At 54.9% G+C, this 21,254-nt stretch overlaps 1 protein-coding gene across 1 annotated transcript in view; it reads left to right on the top strand.

Moving 5' to 3' along the window:
• The first annotated feature begins 4,730 nt into the window (after positions 1 to 4,730).
• Positions 4,731 to 21,254, top strand: part of ARRDC1 (arrestin domain containing 1) — a 43,099-nt gene continuing 26,575 nt past the window's right edge. The window contains exon 1 of the mRNA XM_071574480.1: positions 4,731 to 4,930. Coding sequence (XP_071430581.1) covers positions 4,813 to 4,930 — 118 coding nt within the window. The 5' untranslated portion in view covers positions 4,731 to 4,812. The remainder of the gene's footprint in view (positions 4,931 to 21,254) is intronic.

Below are 21,254 nucleotides of genomic sequence, written 5' to 3' on the forward strand. Positions count from 1 at the left end.
AGGTCTGCTTGGCCTGCTGAAAGGTGTCAGCCTGACTCAAATGAGTAATTGTTGTTGCTGTTGGTATCAGATGATGTAGTTGAGGCACTGAGCAAAGCAGGGGAATTATTTGGGGAGGTAATAAACCTAAGTGTAATATAAAATATCAGTGTTATGGATTTTACATGCAGACACAGGAATACAGAACAGCCATCAGTGGTGTGTATAGCACAGGTACAGCAGTAACGAGCCCCGTGGGCTTGCTGTTCACATGGTATATTTTAGTCCAAGGGAAGCCTAAACCTAATGGCCAACTTCCTTGGCTGTGCTGCTCTGCTGCTTTATTTCCTCTTCCATCACAGCTGCTCCAATGCCAGCCCTTACAGGGTGTGGTGGGCTCACCCCAGTCACTCCCTCACTCCCCCCAGCAGGATGGGGAGAAGTTGGAAAAGCAAAACCAAGAAAATCTGAGGGCTGAGAGAAAGATTTGTCATCTTGTAACAGGAGGCTCTGGGTGTCGTTGCCAGGCTCACCCCTCTGCCCTGCAGCCACAGAGCCCAAGGCAGGTGGAAATGACCTTGCAGGATACAAATTGCCCCGGGGTAAAGCGCTGCTGCCTCACCCAGGAGCGCTCGCATCATTAAAGCCGGGATCACTCACCGCCCAGGAATGCTCAGGCATTTCCTCGGTGCCTCCCCCGGGCAGTCCTGTGGCCCTTGCTCAGCTCAGCCCCGGAACACGGGAAAGGGAAACTGAGGCACGGTCAGGTGGGGCTGTGCCTCCCCTGTGTCACCAGGCACAGCTGGAAACATCAGGAAAGCCAAGAGAGGAACAAATTGAAGTCACAATGCAACAGTGGAGTCTCGTGTATATCTAACACTGCAGATATTGATAGTCCAACATTTGCAGCCACAGCTGAGTCCTTCTTAGGCACATTTTGCCCACATGTGAGAGCACCCACAGCTCTCCCAGTGCCCATGGTTGAAGCTTGTCTGTGCTGCAGGCAGAGCTCAGCTCAGGTGCTGCTGGGGGAGTTCTATTGATAATTCTTTTCTTTTTAATAACTACAGTGTTCTTTGCCAAGAAATTTCATGTTCCTTGAAGTTAAGGGAATGTGGTGACATCTGAAAGGAAAATTTTGTGCTAATGCTCAGCTCGACATTTGTTTTTCTTCTCTCTTTTTAAATTTCCCTTTTAATAAGAGAAAAAGGAGGAAGGGAGAGTAGACAGAAGGCAGAGGAAGTGAGATTTCCCACCCTATCAACAAAATTATTCAAAACAATTTTTTTAAAGCAAAACAGTAGTCCAGAATACCAGAAAGAAAATCATTGCAGTTTACTAAACATCCTAAGCATTTTTTGATTTTCTGATTTCAGCTCCAGTGACTCCACACAGTGTAGACAAGAGGAGTGACCCTGGGGCACGGGCAGGTGAGCAGCAAGGCAGGAATGCAAATGCACAATTTGACTTCAATGAGTAAAATCCTCCTGAACCTGACATCACCAGGCCCATACAGGGAACAGGGGGTGCCCTGGCACTGCAGGCACTGAACACATTGAATTACAGAATCATGGAATCCCAGACTGGTTTGGGTTGGAAGGGACCTTAAAGATCAGCTTGTTCCAACCCCCTGCCATGGGCAGGGACACCTTCCACCTATCCCAAGTTGCTCTGAGCCCTGTCCAGCCTGGCTTTGGATACTTCCAGGGATGGGGCAGCCACAGCTTCTCTAGGCAACCCGTGCCAGGCCCTCACCACTCTGTAAGTTAAGAATTTCTTCCCAACATCTAATCTAACCCTCTGTCAGTTTAAAACCATTCGTCCTTGTCCTGTCACTGTATAAAATGTCCCTCTCCCTCCTTTTTATAAGCCCCCTAAAGGTGCTTTAAGGCTGTAATGGGGTCTCCCTGAAGCCTTCTCTTCTCCATGCTCCAATTATATCCATCTAGGTACATCTTACACCTGTTCCACACATTGTAGCCAAGGTCTAGGGCGTGGATCAGTGCTGTGGCATCACTGCTGGCGCTGTCACGACAGGGGTCCCCCTGCATATCTAAGCACACATCACCTCTCTCGAAGTACCGTAGCTGTGCCACAGCGTGCACAGCCAGGCCTGGGTGCTTTTGTTCAGCTCCTGGTGCAGGAATCTTTTTTACTCACGTTGTGACCTTGGGCGAGCAACTTTGCCGTGCTTAAAATTAACTTGTCTGCAAAGAGGGCACATAAATCTCAGTGTCAGGAGAAGCTGTGGCACAGCACGAGGGGCTCGGTTTGGGTGAAGGGGTTTTTTCACCCCAAGGTGTCACACGTGTGGTGTCCCTTTGGAGTGCAGCCCCAAGGATGGGGTGGCCCCAGCTGTGCACCAAACCCTGAGCCTTTCCCTGCTTTCCATGGGGGAAGGGGTTTCACTAAAATCTGCTGTGGCTCACAGTGCTTTCAACCCTTCTCCTAATTTGTTTGGTTTTTCTGGCGGAGCTAAATAGGGGCTGCAGAGACTGATGAAAGAGGCTGCAGGCTCATCTTACTGAAAAAAAAAAGAGACTGGAGCAAATTGGCGTGCACAGCCTGGGAAAACAAAAGCTAAGGGCAGCACAAGGAGAGTGGAGTGTGGATAGATCCCAGGGTACACCCTGCGGGAGGAGATGAGCTGCAGAAAGCCTTGGCACAAGTCTGTTGGGTGTGTGTAGCCCATGACTACATGTAGGATAGAAACAAGGCTCTTAAACACCGGAGAGAGGGCCTGAAAGGGCTTCCCAGCAGGAGCACACAAACTCCTTCGGTGCTTTATGAGGGGTTTTATGTTGTGGCACCCACCACGAGGCAGCTCGGAGGGTCCCACAGCCCTGTGTGCCCAGGCTGGCGTCACTGCAGGTCCGTGGGAGGGTGTCTGTCTGTCCAGCCAGGTCTGGGCTGGGTGTGCTCTGCAGATAAACAGCTCCTTTTACACTTATTCATTCTGCCTGTGTACACAGCCTGCTCGCCAGCGGCCGGGAGGTGCCTTTCCCCAGCACTGCCTTTGCTGTGGGTTTTACAGATGGTTTTTATTCAATCAGGCAGCACTAAGGGGGGGACATGGCAAGTGTGATGGAGTGTGCTGCTCACCCCTGGCTTCCTGGGACACCTTCACCAGCTGATCCACAGGGAGTGTGGAGCCATCACTGACTCAGCCCCAGTTGTCCATTGGGTCCCTTGTACTCGCCTCTTGCTGGACACTTAAAGCGACTGGGGTTGTAAAAACAAGAGGGGGGAGAGGTGACAGCTGGGCTGGGAGAATTACAGGGAGGAAATGAGATTAGAGAGAGCAGGGATCACCAGGAGGCAAGATGGCCCCATGCAGGGTAGCCAGGTCCTTCCGTCACAGCCTGACCCCACAACTGGCTCCTTCCGTCACAGCCTGACCCCACAACTGGCTCCTTCCCTCATGCAGTCAGGGGGGATCCATCAGCTGCCCTTGCCCTGACAGCCCAGTCCCACAACCAGCTCCTTCCTTCACAGTTTGGCCCCATAACTGGCCCCTTCCCTCTTAACAGTGAGGGATCCATCAGCTGTTCCTTCCCTCACATCCTGGCTCCATAACCAACTCCTTTCCCCACAGAAATCAGTGATCCATCAGTTGTTCATTCCCTCATAGTCTGATTCCACAACTGGCTTCTTCCCTCTCAGCCTGACCCCACAACCAGCCTGACCCCACAGCCAGCCCCTTCCCTCACAGCCTGGCCCCATAACTGGCCCCTTTCCCTCACAGCAGTCAGGGATCCCTCAGCTGCCCCTTCCCTCGAAGCCTGACCCCTCAAGCTGGCTCCTTACCCTCATATAATTCAGGGATCCATCAACTACCCCTTCCCTCACAGCTCAGTCCCACACCCGGCTCCTTCCCTCAAGCTTGGCTCCATAACCAGCTCCTTCCCTCCCAGCACTCAGGGATCCATCAGCTGTTCGTTCTTCACAGCCTGGCTCCATTTCCAGCTCCTTCCCCTCACAGAAGTCAGGTATCCATCGGTTGTTCCTTCCCTCCCAGCCCAGTCCCACACCCGTCTCCTTGTCCGTCTCATTACTCAGGGATCCCTCAGCCGCCCCTCGCAGACCGGCCCGGTCACTCGGGGCTCGGGGTGGTGCGGGCTCAGGGGCGGGGCGGGCGCGGAGGCCGGAGGCGGCGCGGGCTGAGGAGCGGTGCGGGCTCAGGGGCAGTGCGGGCTCGGGGGCAGGGACGACGGGGGCTCAGGGGCAGTGCGGACTCGGGGACGGGGGCAGGGGCGGGGGCGGTGCGGGCTCGGGGACAGGGGCAGTGCGGGCTCAGGCTCAGGGGCGGTGCGGGCTCAGGGGCAGTGCGGAGTCAGGGGCAGTGCGGGCGCGGGCTCGGGGGCAGGGACGGTGCGGGCTCGGGGGCGGTGCGGGCTCGGGGGCAGGGGTAGGGGCGGTGCGGGCTTGGGCTCCGGGGCGGTGCTGGCTCAGGGGCGGTGCGGGTTTGAGGGCGGTGTGGACTCAGGGTCGGTGCGGACTCGGGGGCAGTGCGGGCTCGGGGGCGGTGCGGGCTCGGGCTCGGGGGCAGTGCGGGCTCAGGGGCGGTGCGGGTTCACGGGCGGTGCGGACTCGGGGGCAGGGGCGGTGCGGGTTCACGGGCGGTGCGGGCTCGGGGGCGGTGCGGGCTCGGGCTCGGGGGCAGTGCGGGCTCGGGGGCAGTGCGGGCTCAGGGGCGGTGCGGACTCGGGGGCGGGCGCGGGGCGGTGCGGGCTCGGGGGCGGGTCCCGCCCGGCGGGGCAGGGCCAGCGCGGGGGCCGCAGGTGCCGAGGCTGCCGGCGGAGCGAGCGGAGCAGCGGCCGGGCCGGCGCGGCCATGGGGAAGGTGCAGCTCTTCGAGATCCGCCTGGGCGAGGGCCGCGTCGTGTACAGCCCCGGCGAGCCGCTGGCCGGCACCGTCACCGTGCGGCTCTCGGGCTCGCTGCAGTACCGAGGTGAGCCGGGCCTGCCGTGCCGTGCCGTGCCGTGCCGTGTCCGGGGCTGCAGACACGCAGCGGGGCGCGGGCTGCCGTGGGGCCGGGGCCGGGGAGGAGCCGCGTTCCCCCGTCCTCGCCGTGGGCACCGGGGCTGGCACGGCGCTGCCGCCTCTCCTGCCATGCCATGCGACGGCCCGGGAGGGGCTAATGGGAGCAACCTGCTGAATTATTTCCTCCTCCGCTTCCTCTCACTTTTTGCTCCCGTCCCATAAATAAGCAAATTCCGTCCCCTCCGCCGCCGCGAAACAACCCAGCCTGTGCCACAGCAGCCGCCGGAGCTGATGGGTGCCCAGAGTGGCAGCGGGAGGTGGTGGAGGAGCCCGGCCCCGGTGCCCAGCCTTCCCGGAGCCCTGCGGCTTCCCTGGGCTGCCGGCACCGCTCGGAGCCCGGTGCCCGGTGTGCCTGGGCTGGACGGAGCCCGACACGCGAAATGTGTTGGGGCAGATCAGTGGGAGGAGGTGGGCGATGCTGTGTCCTGGCAGGAGGGGGGAGGTGGGTAATGCTGTGTCCTGGGGGAAGGGGCGATGCTGTGTCCTGGCAGGACGGAGGGGATGGGTAATGCTGTGTCCTGGGGGGAGGGAGGATGTGGGTGATGCTGTGTCCTGGGGGGAGGGGGTAGGTGGGTAATGCTGTGTCCTGGGGGAAGGGGCGATGCTGTGTCCTGGCTGGAGGGGTGAGGTGGGCGATGCTGTGTCCTGGCAGGACGGAGGGGGTGGGCGATGCTGTGCCCTGGCGGGACGGAGGGGGTGGGCGAAGCTGTGCCCTGGCGGGACGGAGGGGGTGGGCGAAGCTGTGCCCTGGCGGGACGGAGGGGGTGGGCGAAGCTGTGCCCTGGCAGGATGGAGGGGGTGAGCGATGCTGTGTCCTGATGGGAGGGGTGCCCACCCACCCTCACGCTCGCAGGCACCGTGAGCCGTGTTGTTAACATCTCGGATGAACTTGGCCGTTGGAGTTGTGGCTGTACTAGTCTGGGAGATGTCCAGGCTGTGTACAAGGTCCTGTGTGCCAGAGGAGAGAGTGCCCGCCAGGCACAGTGGTCTGGGCTGTATTCCTGGTATCGTGGGGTGGGGTGGCTGTTGCTCCAAGTGAGACCCAGGCCCTACTCGTGTCTGGTTCTGTCCATCAGGACAGAGGGATGGGAAGGACTGCAGGGAAATGAGCTGCTGGGCTCAGATCTTCCAGACTGGGAGCTTCCTCCCCCGCCTTAGAGAAGTCATTGCATTTGCAAGTCAGCTTTGTGCTCAGTGCTGTGGAAATGTGCACCAATTTGCTGTTTTCCCTGAGGTCTTGCTTGCTTCTCATGTGTACATGCTTCTTCCTTTGTAACAAATTATTAGAGGGGGGGGAAAAGACCAAATAATGTAAAATGCAGAGTCTCTTGAACAGAGATGTCAGCCTGGATGATGGTGCCTACGCTTGCTTTTGCGAGCACCTCTCTCAGTTCTCTGCAATAGCTTTTTTAAAGCTTCTGGTGGAAAAAACTATCTAGGACAAGTGCAAACTTGTAGCCTGTTTAATTCCTGTCAGAGCAAAACAGTTGCAGATCCAGCGTTTATCTCCTTGGAGAGTACTCCCAGATGTACTTATTCCAGCAAAGATGTTCTTAACGAAGTCTGGCTGAATTCCATCCTCGGCCCATCCCACTGACTTCCACCTCTGTTCCTGGAGGTGCTTCTTGGGAGAGACAAGAGTGTTTGGCCTTTAGAGGGTTTGGTTGTGCTGGCCCCTGGTGCTGCCAGCTGGCCACGGTTACACCTTGCTGCTCTCTCTACAGCTCCCATCTTGGAAAGGACCTGCAAGGTTCTGCTCTACACCAGCTCTCCTTTGCTTCCTGCTCTGTTTCCCAGTTGTTGTGGGGAAGGAAGAAGGTGGTTTTTTGTTCTAGACCTTCTTTCTGCTTCCTTATTGCTTTGATTCTGTGACACATCAGAGTCTGGTGTAAGTACTGATCCTGAACCCAGGAGGGGTTTTGCTGTGGCATCTGGTGTTTGGTGCTAGTGAGGGATTTTGGTAAGAGCTGGGGCAGCTGAGCAGGGCTCTAGAAAAGCTGGCCAAAATCTGAGGTGGCCTCCATGTGGTTGTTGCTTCTGCTGTGCAGAAGTGACCAAGTGGCTCTTTTAGGCTTAGTTTGCTGTACATTGGCTTCATGAGCTGGGGCAGAAACTTTCCATAAGTGGTGTCTTAACTCACCCAGTTAAGCCACATTGGGTTATGAAACCAACCTCTGCCAAGTGCAGCGTGGCTCTTTGCTGTGTGTTCTCCCCCCTACTCTGTTCTTCTGGTCTATGGTGTTTAAACCCTTCACACTGGGACTGGGGAGTCTCTTGGATTCCTCTCCTTCCTTCTGAATGAAGGAAATGTCTCAGAGGAAGAGGCTTATGTAGCTGCTGAAGTATCCTTTAACAGCAGTTAACCTGCTGGAAGGAGATCTTAAAGGGAGTATTCAGCCCTCCTGAGAGTAAAGTATAAGATATAAAATATAGAGAGCACATGGTTTCTCACCCCTACATTGTCCAAAGAGGTAGGAGGAGACAGGGCAGCTGCTCTCAGCTACCCCTGCAGAGAATGACATTTTCTCCCCTGTTTTTGTTCATATCCAATCTCTTTTTATACCTTTTCTTTTCTTTAGGTAGGTTGAGTAATGATAGTCAATATTTTGGGGGTGACAGACAGATGCCTGAGGGCTGGCTCCTTGGTCCTCCACAGGGTGTCACAGGGTGCAGTGAAGAAGGGCCATGTCATTTCCACAGCACTCCATAACCCCATCAATATGACTTGAGCACTTTCAGGGAGACACTGGAGTCTCTGTCCCCTGCCAATGGTTCCTGCAAGAATCTCTCCAGGGGCTGAGGTGTTCCCTTTAAAGTATTATCAGGGCTATCACCCCACACCCACAGCACCGAGGTTTGGTGCTTTCCATTTCCTGAGCCAGACGAGCCCGGTGCGGTGAGTTCTCAGGGTTGTGGGGTGTGAGATCACAGACAGAACAAGCCCGCAGTTGACTCTTCACACAGTAACTTCTGGCTCTTGAAAATTGCACCTTCTGAATGGTGGCAATGCAAACAAACAGAGCTCGTTGTGCCTTGCTAAACACACTAGAAATCTTGGGTCATAGGACAGCGTAGCTGGAGACACACCTTTCGGGATCATAAATGCTCCCACTTAGGCTGGCGGCCATGCCAGCCCTGCTGATGAGCAATGAAGGTTGTTCAGCAGCACATCATCTTCAGCTGACCTTGTAACAACGTCACTGGTCCTTGGTGGCCCACGTGGACCTTCTAGGAAGGCACACTTCTCTCTCTGGCCGTGACCCTCCCAGAAAAGTTCTGAGCCTCAGGGGAGAGCACTGATGGAAACAGAGAATTCCTAATGACTGTGCCTGGCTTGCTGGGTAAATCATCAAACACGGGTGTACAAAGAATAATTAATCTTACAGGAAGCTTGCACAGGGACAGCTGGAGATGGAGTTAATTTGAGGGGAGGGAGGAGGGAAATAAGTTTGTTCAGAGCAGGGCAGAAAGTCCCTGTTGCTGGCAGGAGCGCATGGGAACAAAGGCTTGTGCTGCTCTGCGATGCTGGAGCACTTTCCTCTCAACTCTGTGGCTTCCAGGGGGCTGTGTGGATTATTTCTGCCTGCTGTGGTCCCTTTCTGCCTGCTGTTCAGTGAGGCTTCTCACCAGCACAAGTGTAATGTTAAAATAACAGCCCTCTCTGCCAGGTCACTGAGAGCAAAGAAACAGCAAGTGCTTTCCGGAACAGATTTCAGCACTTTGCTATTCTCTGCTCTGTTATTTAGCTGTCCAGGTTTATGCAGGGATGACTTGACTTTAAAATCACTCCCTTGAACTACAAAGCTCCAGACACAAGTACCCATGTCTGTTCATGCTCTAGAAATACAGATACATCATTCCCATTTCTGCAGAGCAGAGCCCAGGAATCGTAATTTCCTTCTCTGATCTTAAATGTAGTAAATATTTTCACTTCTCATATGGGGAACAGAGAAAGCTGGTGGTGAAGGGGGATGGAGGGCAGGTCACTCGAATCCTGAGTCATGTACCCAAACTAGAAGACTTCTGTTGCTTAGAAGGGCAGTAGGAAGAAGTTTGGGTTTGGCTGACATGCAAGGTGGTTCTGACGTTTGTAGCCTGTGCCCTTCCTGAGGGGAAGGGGTGACACCAGAGGACTCTGTTGGCCACAGTTGTGCTTGACCTCTGATCCAGTGGAAAACATTGTTCCTGCAGAAGGGCCGTGGCTTGGGCTGCTTGTGAAAGTGTTGGGGAAAGGATGGATTGAGTCCCTTCTTGGCAGGCTGAACTTGGCTCTATCCCAAGTCAGAAGTTTGTCTCTAAAGGTGGATTTGAAATCTCTGTGCTGGCAGCACAGGTGACCTGCACACCCTCAGGACAGGAGGGATTCCACGGCTGGTCCCTGCTGTGGGGTGTGGTGTGGGCAGTGACCGGGGTGCCCACATTGCTCAGGGAGGGTCTGGGGGAGGGTTGGAAATCAAGAGCAGCTCCAGAGCTGCCGCTCTGCCTGACAATTCTGGCAGTGCCCAGTGAGGTCCTTGAGCCATCTGGTGTCCGCCAGCAGTGGTGGGTGCCAGGACGAGGCGAGGCTGGCACTGCCATGCAGGAATGCTCGTGGATCGCTCCAGCAGCCTGGATGGCTCCTGTTGTAGGGGACGTGGATTAACTTTCTTTCTCATTGTGTGGAGTGAGACAGCAGGGAGCTGTGTGGCCAAGTCTGTCTGAGGCTGGGGAACAAAAGAGGGATTTTTGCTCTCCTGGCTGGCTTGCTGAGAGAGCTGCAGCTCCTCTGGAGTCAATAACTAATCACGAGGTGGGTTTGTGTCTCTTGTCACTGCAGTGTGACCCTCTCTGCTGCTCCACCGGCACTTGTGCTCAGCTGAAAAACTGTTTGCTGCTTTCCTTGCTGAGGTGACATGCCACGGCCTCCCATCTCTTGTTTAACAGAATGGGAGGACAAGTGGAGTGGAGTTCTGTCTGTCTGATTTGCTTCCAAGTGTGACAAACGGGGTGTGAGTGCTTATTCCTTCCCTGGAGCAGTGCAGAGCTGTCAGAGATGGAGCTTGTCTTTCAGGGCTGCAGTCAGGTAGGCGGCAGGGGAGGCTCCCTGCCTGGGACAAAGAAGCCTCTGGGTTTCCACCCCTCTCCTCCTGAGGCAGGTCTCCATCCCTGCCAGGGTTGGGCGAGGAGGAGCAGCCAGGGAGGGTGCTGGTTTGGGCCAGCCCCCCTGCCAAGGGAGATGTGGGTGCAGGGATGGGTGTGCTCTGCTCAGAGCCTGTTGTGGAATATCTTGTGCTGAAAGTCATCCCCTGGGGAAGAAGTAGGTCTGTGGAAGACACAGAGCTGTCTCTTGACTTTCCTGACTCTTACCAGGACCCTGAGATTAGCTCAGTTGATTACACCGTGGTGTTAATTTTGCCAGGATTGTGGGTTTGATCCCCATGTGGGCTCAAGAGTTGGACTTGATGATCCGTATGGATCCTTTCCAACTCACAATATGCTGTGATTCTGTGACATGTGGTCCATCCTCTGCTGTCTGGAGAGGGGATGCTCAGACTCTTCCAAGAGAAGAAGGGCAGTGGGGTGGTTGGGTTGTGCTGGGAGGCTGCTGCAGACCTGACCTGTGCCAACATATAGGGAAAGGTGCTCTGCCAGGCATTGGGGTGAATCTTTTCCTCCTCCTGCTCAGGGCAGCCACTCCTGAAAGCCTGGCAAGCCTGCCAGGGGCTGGGCTTTGGTTTGGTGCCTCTTTTCTTGAGGGCTGATTGTTGAGATATCCAACGTACAGCCTTTAGGCTACTGGTGTGACCTCTGGAGTCTGGCAACAGGAATTGCTATGGAAGTTAATTGTGTCTTTGTGCTGCTCTTAAAATCTGTCACTCTTCAAATCTCTGGTGTAGAAATGCAAACTGCTTAGGAGAGGAGAATGAGCAAAGGACCACACTGCTGCCAGTCAGCTGATTTCTGCCTGTGCCCTGTGGTGCTTGAGTCTGCTCAGTGTCCCTGAGTTGGTGTCCAGCATCTGAAATGGAGGTGAAATGGACTCAGACCACGAAGATATTCAGGCTTCTGTCTGCTTGTGATGGCTTTTGAACAGCAAGCCCACATGCCCCAACCCTCCCTGATGGCAAATGAAAACCAGCCGATGGGGTGCCAGTGTCAGTTGTGTGGGGGAGTTTGTGGTTAGAGGCCCTTCACCAGAAAATGGGTACCAGTGGCTGTGTATTGTTTTGTCCAGCATGAAGTGCTGATTCAGTGCCATGTGGTTGAATTGCATGGCTTGAGCAAACTCCCAGAGGTGTATCAGGACCTTGAGATGCTGGATGATGGCAGTGGAGAGGATATGGTAGTGTCTGGAGGTAAGAATGGATGCTGCTTTCGACCCCTTCGACAGGATGTGCCAACCTGGAATAATATGGGGACTAGTTTGAAAACACCCTGATCTCTGAGCACCTTAATCTTCATTAAAAAGTGGATCTTATCAGATATCCGTAGCAAAAAGCAGTTTCCAAGAAGCATGAATCATTTCTGGAGCACTAATGCTTATGACTTCCACTCCTTTGTTCTCGTGGATGGCACTGTGTTCTTGGTCATTCTGGCTCCAGCAGCTCAGGCCAGAGGTGACACTGCTGGAGCAATTCCCTGCTCAGCCCTTCCAAACACACCCACCTGAATCCCAAATGCTCCCTGCCATAAGAACGGGATAAAACTGGCTTGGGAGGCAACATCTCCAGGGAGGAAAGCTCAGGGTGTGGGGACTGAGTGTCAGGACCAGGGGTTCAGCTCAGGTCTGCTTGGTCCTAGCCTGACTGTGATTACTGTTTTACCACCTTGCAGCACTCCCAGCACAGCAAGGATTTGTTATGTATCTGGTGCTCTGGTAATAACAAGAACATAAGTCATCTTTCCGAACTGATGATCTTGCTATAAATAGAGAATCCAGCTGCTTGTGTTGAATGGCATCAAAGAAAATCATAGGAGCAGCTCTTATGTGGAGTGAAGTGGATTCTGGCTGTTTTCTCTGAAGATGCGGGGATTGGGGGATTGCCTGACAACCAAGATATGTGAAAGCAGTGCTCAGAGCTCAGTGTGGTGTGTGAAGTGCTCATGGGGAGCGGGTGGGGCTGGGATCTCCTGTCCCACGCTGTGCCTTCCCCACCGGAGAACCTGCCTGTGCTGGTACCCGGGCAGAATGAGGGAACGCTAAATACAGGGTTGCTTTACTGCTTGTAAATAAGGCTCTTCAGGAAAAAGCACTTGCAACCTTCCCTGCTGGGAGGAGGGGAGCTGGCTCCGGGCTCGTGCCTGGGAGCTGCAGCAGCACTAAATCATTTGGAGGTGTCTCAGCAGTTCTGTCTGCTGAGTTGTGAGTTCAGCGCCTGGAGCAGGGTGGACAGACCTCAGTGCAATTCCTTGTTGTTCCTTCTCTCCATGCTCTTGCCTCCTCTCCCTACGTGTGGGCTCCCATCCCTCACGTTGAGATTCTTGTTCCCAGGATGGCTGAGCATTCCTGAACGTGCTGTTTTATTCTTTCCCTGCTGTGGAGGCAGAGAGTTACTCAGGATACCAAGTTATGGCAATATTGTCTGTGCTGAGTCCTTCCAGCCCCAGGTACAGGTGGGAGGTGTCCAGCCTGTACCAGGCCTTTCCTGTCCCATCAGGTGCTGAGCTGACTTTGCACATGCTCCTCTCTGAGAATGGAAAGTGGGTTCTGGGGAGTTTGTGCCCAGGAGCATCCCTTGAGCCCCAGGAAGGGATGAAGGAGTGTGATCTCCTCTCCTGGGCTTCTGCATTCCATCTGCAGGGCTGTGTGTTGCTGAGATCAGGAGAGTGGTGTCTGGCTTGTCGTGGATGACAGTAAGGGTCTGCCAAAATGAGCAGAGCTTGTTCTAGCCTTAACTCCTAGAAAAGGGTATCTGAGAGTCTCAGAAGAAAATGAGCGTGACTCAGTCCCGCAGCAGAGTCTGGCCCAGAGGAGCCCTTGTGCTCTGGTATTACAGTAAGCCTGTTAAGCATGAATTTCCAGAACTCTTTGAAGCCTTTATTTAGAAAGAGTCTGAAAAGGGAGTAGGCTCTGGTGAATCAACCTCTTTGTGGTGAGTAGGGAAACCTGATCAGTCGGCTGTTTATCTTCTGCAGTGGCTTTTCCACCCATTGTGGAGGGATGATGCTCCTGCAGCGGGGGCTGAGGGGCTGCCTGGCATAAAGAGCAGGTCGAACCTGCTTGGGAACGTGGGAAGAGCAGAGTGGAGCTGGTGGTGGTCACACACAGAGGTGTGTTCCTAGGACATCAGGGGTTCAGCCTCCCTGGCTGCTCCTTGTGCTGGGTGAACCTCCAAAAAGGTGGGAAAAGGTGCCAGGCTTTGCATTTGCTGGGAAAGAACAGTTGAGTTAATGAGTTTGAAGGGGTAGTTTGTTACACCGTGGACCTGACTGTTCTTAAAGCACCCAGGACGTGCCTCCTGGGACCTGCAGTGCTGTGTGGTGGGTTGTGGTGGGGCTCCTTGCCCGGTTCTTCCTTTTTTAGACAGCCAAGTCAAATGTACTGGAATATCTTAACTGCTCTGCCCTAAAGTGGTGCTAAGTGCTGGGTGGAAACCTATTTCACTTTGGGCAAGCTGTAAAAAAAGAGGTTCCTTGCTTCTGTTTCAGTGCTGCTCAGCCCAGGGGAGGGTGGCTGTGGTCCCTGACTGGCTGAAGTGTTGAGTGCTGGCAGGTCTTGGCATCCATCAGCATTCCTGTGAGCTGGGGTGAGCTGCTGACTCTGCTCCACTCGTCTGGCTGCACGTTGGGCATCTGGGATTGCATTCCCTTCCCACAGGCTTGTTCCAGGGGCCAAATGCTGAAGATTAAGATGCCCTGACTACTTATGTATGTACAGCCTTGTTCTGCTTTGAAGAGCACAGCTTGCTTACATTCAGGGCTCAGTCCAGGTTGCCCAGATCCCCTGAGGAGGATGGAGTAAATTAGGACTTGTCTTGTGCAGGGGATCATAAGTAGAATTCTTCTGGACTTTGCTGAGATCCTAAATATGAGATATTCCTGTACCAGGCTGGCAACTGCAGGCCCTGCCTGGAGCTTGGTGCCATCCCAGTCCATCCCATCCGAGAGCACCATATACTCAGCTCTCATGGATGGGATGAACAGAAGTGAGGATCTAGAAGGAGGGCAGGCACTCCACTCTCCAAACAGGTCACAGCTTCACCCTCTGAATTTCTGTCTAGAGCAGCAGGAAGCAAAGAAGTTTCTTGAGACTGAAAGTTGGCTTCACACCCCAGAGTGGTTGCAGATCCACATGAAACGCTGCTGTTATCTCCTCCAGCCTTCTGCTCTTCTGCAGCCTCTCTGCATTTCCCCTCCAGTTCTCAGAGGGATGGATGTTGGGAGAGGAGGCTGTGAGTGCTGGCAGTGTGGCTGAGGTGGGTGGCTGGCATGGAGATGTTCGTAGGGAGCTGTGAGATCTGCCTCTCTCTCTGCCAGATACTTTCTTGCAGTGCCTCCTCTGCTGCTCTGATCTGGCTGTTCCCAGCACACAGGGATACCTGTGCCTACCATCCTGGCTTGGGAGGAAGGGGACAGTGCCTTGGTGTGCTGGGGTGGTGCACAAGTGCTGTCCTTGCAGGAGGACCTGAGGGGTGGCATTGCTGACCCCTGCCCTGTGTCTGGCAGCAGCCACTCCATGGAGCAGCTCTGCTGGACCATGCCAGCTATTGAGGATGGGGTGAGACTTTGGCCTCCCAAAACTGGTCTGATGTACAACTTTCTCCTTCCCTCTTTCCTCTGTAGCGACTGCCAGGCCATGTCCACCAACTCCGCTCTGCCTGCCTGTTATGGTACAGCCTCCTCTGCCTTTGTGGGCTCTCAAGGCAGAGCAAGCCCATTCCTCCCCCTTCTTCCCATCTTTTCTATATGGCACAACACTGGCAACTACATCGGCCTGAAGCTTAAAAAACCCCAAACTTGTCTTGGTTTTGCAAGAGGCAGTTTTGGAGAAGTGACTCCCCCAACATCCCCTTTCTGGAGCATGTCTGGGGAGCAGCGAGGTGGTCATGGCCGCAGTAACATGGTGGGGATCAGGGTGAAGGGCTGTCCAGGGGTGGAGGGCTGTCCAGGGGTGGAGGGCTGTCCAGGGCTGAAGGGCTGTCCAGGGGTGAAGGGCTGTCCAGGGCTGAAGGGCTGTCCAGGGGCGAAGGGCTGTCCAGGGGCGAAGGGCTGTCCAGGGGCGGGGGGCTGTCCAAGGGCGGGGGGCTGTCCAGGGGCGGGGGGCTGTCCAGGGGCGGGGGGCTGTCCAGGGGCGGGGGGCTGTCCAGGGGCGGGGGGCTGTCCAGGGCTGGAGGGCTGTCCAAGGGTGGAGGGCTGTCCAAGGGTGGAGGGCTGTCCAGGGCTGGAGGGCTGTCCAGGGGCGGAGGGGCTGTCCAGGGGCGGAGGGGCTGTCCAGGGGCGGAGGGGCTGTCCAGGGGCGGAGGGCTGTCCAAGGGCGAGGGGCTGTCCAAGGGCGGAGGGCTGTCCAGGGGCGGAGGGCTGTCCAAGGTAGAGGGGCTGTCCAGGGGCGAGGGGCTGTCCAAGGGTGGAGGGCTGTCCAGGGGCGGGGGCTGCCCAAGGGTGAAAGAGTGTCCAAGGGTGAAGGGCTGGCCAGGGTGCAGCCCCTCAGGCCCTGCATGCAAGTGGTGCAGTGTTTTCATGCCTGTTGCCAAGGAGCTGCCTGTGGCAGATCCAGGGCACAGACTTTGTGGCATGTGGTTGTCCCCCTCCCGTGGCCTTGGTCACTGGTGGCCTTGTTCCCCCCACAGCCCAACATGTGCAGAGACAGGCTTGTTAAATGTGCTCAGCTGAGGATTGAATTCCAGATGTTTGAGATGACCCCCTCCCTCCGAGGGCAGCCAGCGTGCTGATAAAACACTGTGATGCTATAAATAAACCTGATGGCTCCACAAGGGAGAAGAGCCTTTGGTTTGAACAGGAGTTTGTTCTAAACAGGAACCCAGGAGTTTGCTTTCTTCTCTCAGGGTGTACATTGACCCCTGATTTTGGGGAGGAGCACGAAAATGTAGGTTTGCCTGTTGCTCTCAGTGTGATGGAAGAAAGTGCTGGAAGAGAGGGGGAAGGATAGACCTGCCTGGGAAAGAACTCAGACAAGATTTGTTCTCCTGGTTTTCTACAGGCACACACCTGCCCAGCCTCCCTTTGGAGACTTCTGCATTGTCAGATCGAGGACCCCCTGTGTGTGTCCACACTCCCTGCCCCTTCCCCTGCTGGGCTGGACTCTGGCTAAAATAACTCATGTGGAGCCAAAGGAGGGCTGTGGGTCAATGTGCCCATGTGGCAGAGCTGGGGCTGGTACAGGAGGGGTTTTTCCAGGCTGTGTTGAGGAGCTGCTCCAGCCTTCCTGCTTGGGGCTCTGCTTCCTGCAGGTTGTGGGGGACATCCAGGTGGATCCTGCTGCCTTAGTCTGGCAGTGGGCACATACAGCTCTGTTGCCACAGCCAGGGAGAACTGGCATTGCTGGCTCTTAGGATGGATTTGCTGAGCTTGGGCTTGCAGGGCTGGCTGTGCTGACCTAGAAAGCAGCTCAGTGAAAGGTCAGGGCCAGGAAGGGGGGGACTGTCCCCTTCACTGCTGTGAGGGGTTTGACTGGTCCAGCCTCTTACAGGGTGCAGAGGGCAAGTGCCAGCCTGGGGAAGAAATAGCTGAGCAGCAGAGCTTGTTCCTTGAGGCTAAATGATGCTAAAGCCTGTGCAGAGGGGGCTGCAGGGGTGTCCTGAGCCCCAGCTTGGCTCGTGTGTGGCAGAAACATTGCCATGGGCAGCAGCACAGGGACAGAGATGGGTCAAGCTGTAGCAACAACTCAGTATTTCCCTGAGCCTGTCTGCAGCCTTGGAGCAGGGAACTGAGTTGGGGGTGAGTTGTGTGATGGACTGGCAGGCTGTGGGAGGTGGGATGTCCCCGTGGGTCACAGGAAGCAGCAGCCAAGTCCTCTGTGTGCTGGAGGCTGCTGGTGGTGTGGGAGATGCTGTTCCAGGAGTGTCAGCTCCAGACAAGTCACCTCCTGGGGCCTGGCTACAGGCTTGGATTTGAGCTGAGATGGAAAGCGTAGACTACTTTTCTAGACAACTCCTCTCCTTCCACATTAAAGGCCAAATCCCTTTCCTGCCCTTCTGCTGGACTCTTGGGAAGGAAGAAGCTGAAAACCTCCCCAGACAATCCTTAACCTTGTGCCAAAGCCACCACTGCCTGCAGCATTTGGTGTAAGCTCTGCTCTTGCCTCACTGACTTGTGAAATGCTCAGACTATTTGTGTCTCCAGAACTGACAGGATGGACCCAGAAGGATGGGGACATCTGAGAATTAATTAGGAGCTGTTGTTTTAATTAGTAGTGTCTTAATATATTCATGCACGAGGGAGTTGTGTATCTTGTGAGCTCCCAGCCCTCCTGCTCAGCAGACATGAGCCCTTTTTGTCTGATGTTGTAGGGGTGTGTTTCTGTGTAAAGGCCATCAGCAGTACAAAAGCCTCATCCTGCTCCTTTTTGGGGTTTCAGTTTCCTTGGTGCCCACTTTTCATGGAACTTTTCTAGGAATTACCCAATCTCTATGGACTGAGAGTAACTTGCTCTGCCTGTGGGTCTTGTTCTCTCCCAGGCTTTCATTTTCTCAGCACCATCTTGTCCTGCTTTGCAGGCAGTGTGGGTAACCCTAAACCCTTCATCTTCATACAAATACAGGCCAGGGACTCTACAGGGCTGGAAGATCTCAGGGAGTACCAAAATTTGTGATTTTTATTGAACTCAGAGGTGTCACTCCAAGGTGGAACTACAGTGCTATGTGGAGATGACCTGTCACTGTGACAGCCCATCCTTCTGTCAAGGACAGGTCCCTGCTGCTGTGATTTGGGAAGGGCTTGGGGCTCAGGGGGATCCACCACCCTTTTCTTCCAGGCCTATTTCTGGCCGTTGGGTTGAAAAATGGCTCGTTCTCAGCTCATGGGATGCTCTCAGTCCCTGCAGCTCTGGGCACTCAGACGGCAGCTTGAGGGAATCTGATTAAAATGTGATCAGTGTCTGCCGTGGCTCTGATGGAGAGGGATGAGGAGAGGGGGCTCTGGCTTCCCGTGGCTGCTTGCCATGAAGTGAAGACTTGTCTGATACAGACTTGCTTGACTCCCATGACTCCCAGAGTACTTTCTGCTCCTCTCCTCCTCTGTTATCTGCACTCAGGTGCACTCAAGTTTTCCAAAGGGTGTCTCAGTCCCCAGATACCCCCTGAGCCCATTACAAATGTGTGCACTGGTCCCTTTGCCTGGGTGAGGTCACTGCAGATGTACAGGGTGGCTCTGCCTTCCATCTCATCCCATGTGTACAGAGCTGGGCTCCCCCTTCCCTGCAGCAGAGATGGCTGGAGCTTCTGGGTCCAGCAGACTGGGCTGAGGCCACGTGGTGAGTGGGGGCTTTTCAGCTGGCAGAGCCCCAGGGCTGTTTGTAAGTGGTGTTGCAGACCTTGGTCACCAGCTCTTCATCCATCCTTGCAGAGGGAAGGATGGGGCAGTCCATTTGTCCTGTGTAAAATGCTGCCAGATGCAACAGCCACCACCCCCGACTGTGCCAGGCTGTGCCAGGGCAGGGTCAGGTTGGATCTCAGGAAAATGTTCTTCCCCCAGAGGGTGGTGGGCACTGACCAGGCTCCCCAGGGCAGTGGGCACAGCCCCAAGGCTGCCAGAGCTCCAGGAGTGTTTGGACAATGCTCTCAGGATTTGAGTGGGATTGTTGGGGTATCCTGGGCAGGACCAGGAGTTGGAATTGATGATCTATATGAAATATAAATCCTTCCAACTCAGGGTATTCTGTGACTCTATGAACTGGTTTTTCTGCTTCCCCTGCTCACCCCAGAAAACCCAAACCAACTGAGATATCAACATCTCCTTCCCTTTACCTCTGCCCATACCTATTGTGGCAGATGCGTGACATAGATGGGACTTGAAGCCAGAAGAGTTCACCTGGGACTGGGTCTGAGTGCAGGGTGTCCAGTGAGTCTCTGCTTGCTCAACATGTGACTGGATTTTGGCATCAGGGATGTGCACATGCAGCCTGCCCCTGGCAGGGGAGGGGATGTGTGTCCTGTGCTTTCCTCTTGCCTGGGATGAAACACCTCCCAACAAGGGCATCTCACTGAGTCACGAGCAGAAGTGATTTGAAGTCTGCTGCTGCTCTCTTTAAACCACCTTGGAAAAGCAGGCAGACGTGCCCAGCTCCTGGCATCTCTATTTTTACTGAGTGCAGGGATGGATGTGGCTGAGCTGTCTCCTTTTATTTGCAGCACTTGGTGCGTGCTGCAGCGGGTTGCTAAAGATGTGTGTGGCTGGATGCAGAGCTGCCCATGTCCCTGAGTCCCTGAGGGAGTGTGGGGGACAAGGGCTTTTCTTCTGCATGGCTTCAGAAGTCATTTCTTCCCTACTTGCTGCTCTTTGCCTCCCCCTTCCACTTCCCTTACGCTTTTTGGACTTTGGTTTGTTCCTGTATTTATTCAAATCAGCCTGGGCAAACAGGGAGCAGGAGCATGGTGACCTGGGGCCACTGGTACCACTGCATTCCAGAGGCATTTTTAGTGGGTTCCTAATTACTGGAGCAGACCTGTTCTGATCCAGAATCTTTTCTTAGAATCATAGAATCAATTGGGTTGGAAAAGACCTCCAAGATCATCAAGTCCAACCCTTGGTCCAACTCCAGTCCCTTTACCAGATCATGGCACTCAGTGCCACGGCCAATCTCAGTTTAAAAACCTCCAGGGATGGGGAATCCACCCCCTCTCTGGGCAGCCCATTCCAATGCCTGAGCACTCTCTCTGCAAAGAATTTCTTTCTGCTCTCCAACTTCAATTTCCCCTGGCAGAGCTTGAGCCCATCGTGCCCCCTTGTCCTATTGCTGAGTGCCTGGGAGAAGAGACCAACCCCCACCTGGCCAGAACTTCCCTTCAGGCAGTTCCAGACAGTGCTGAGGTCACCTCTGAGCCTCCTCTTCTCCAGGTTGAACACCCCCAGCTCCCTCAGCCTCTCCCCACAGCACTTGTGCTCCAGTCCCTTCTCCAGCCTCGTTGCTCTTCTCACTTGGGTTGGAAGAGACCTCGGAGATCATCAATCCTTGATCCAACCCTACTGTGATCACCAGCCCAGGGCACTCTGTGCCCTGGGCTGGTGATCACAGTGGAGTTGGATCAAGACATGTTGGATTCTCTGTCCCTGGAGGTGTTTCAGAGGACACTCAGTGCCACATCCAGTCCCTTCTCCAGCCTCGTTGCTCTTCTCTGGCCCCGCTCCAGCCCCTCAATCTCTTTCCTCAACTGAGGGGCCCAGAACTGAACACAACACTCAAGGTGTGGCCTCCCCAAGGCAGAGTCCAGGGGAAGGGTCACTGCCCTGGGCCTGCTGGCCACGCTAGTTTGGATCCAGGCCAGGATCCCATTGGCCTTCTTGGCCACCTGGGCACACTGTTGGCTCATGTTGAGCTTCCTGTCAATTAGTACTTATTTGCTCTATATGCAGTTTGGTACAGATATTTTCTTGGAAAGGCTCAGGTTGAGCATTTTTCTTTCTGGGAGTCAGGCTGACAAGCTCTGTGCCTCAGGTGGCAGCTCCAATGGTGCCAGTCTGCCAGACCTGTCCCAATGACAGATTTTTGGGTGGCAGCTGCCCCTAGAGCCGTGTGCTTGAGTTGTGGCTGTCACACACCCCTGTCCCTCCTGCTTGTGGGAAGGAGCCTGTTCAAGTCCCTGGTATTTCCCTCTGCCCATGGGATGCTCATGGAGGGGCTGATTTCATGGTTAGTTGCTCCAAAATCTGGTCAGGAATGAGATAAGTGGTTTGACTTCTTGAACTGGGCTCTGGGAAAGCTCCCAGGTAACCTGGGGACAACAAAAGACCTGTAGCTGCCAGGATTTCCTGGGCTCTGGGAATGAAATCTGAGGTCTCTCTGGCTGTCCTGGACCTGCTGCCCCTGGCATTGCCCACCCTGTGAGGGCCTGCTGGCTCCTCCAGGAGCCTGGGGGATGAGCTGGGACATGAGATCCCCATATCCAGCCGCATTCCCACTGTCAGCCACAGGGCATTGCCTGTGCTCAGAGCTGTTGGCCACCCCAATTCTCCCCCAGTGAGGTGGAGGAGCTCATGTTTCTGGAGCAGGTTGGAGAAGATGCTCCATAACAAATCTCTGCTCCCTGAACTGTTCCAAGGCCTGTCCTAAGCTGGTGTGCCTGGTGATGGTAGGCTGG

This window comes from Pithys albifrons, chromosome 20 (genome assembly GCF_047495875.1).
Source record: "Pithys albifrons albifrons isolate INPA30051 chromosome 20, PitAlb_v1, whole genome shotgun sequence".
Lineage (NCBI taxonomy): Eukaryota > Metazoa > Chordata > Aves > Passeriformes > Thamnophilidae > Pithys > Pithys albifrons.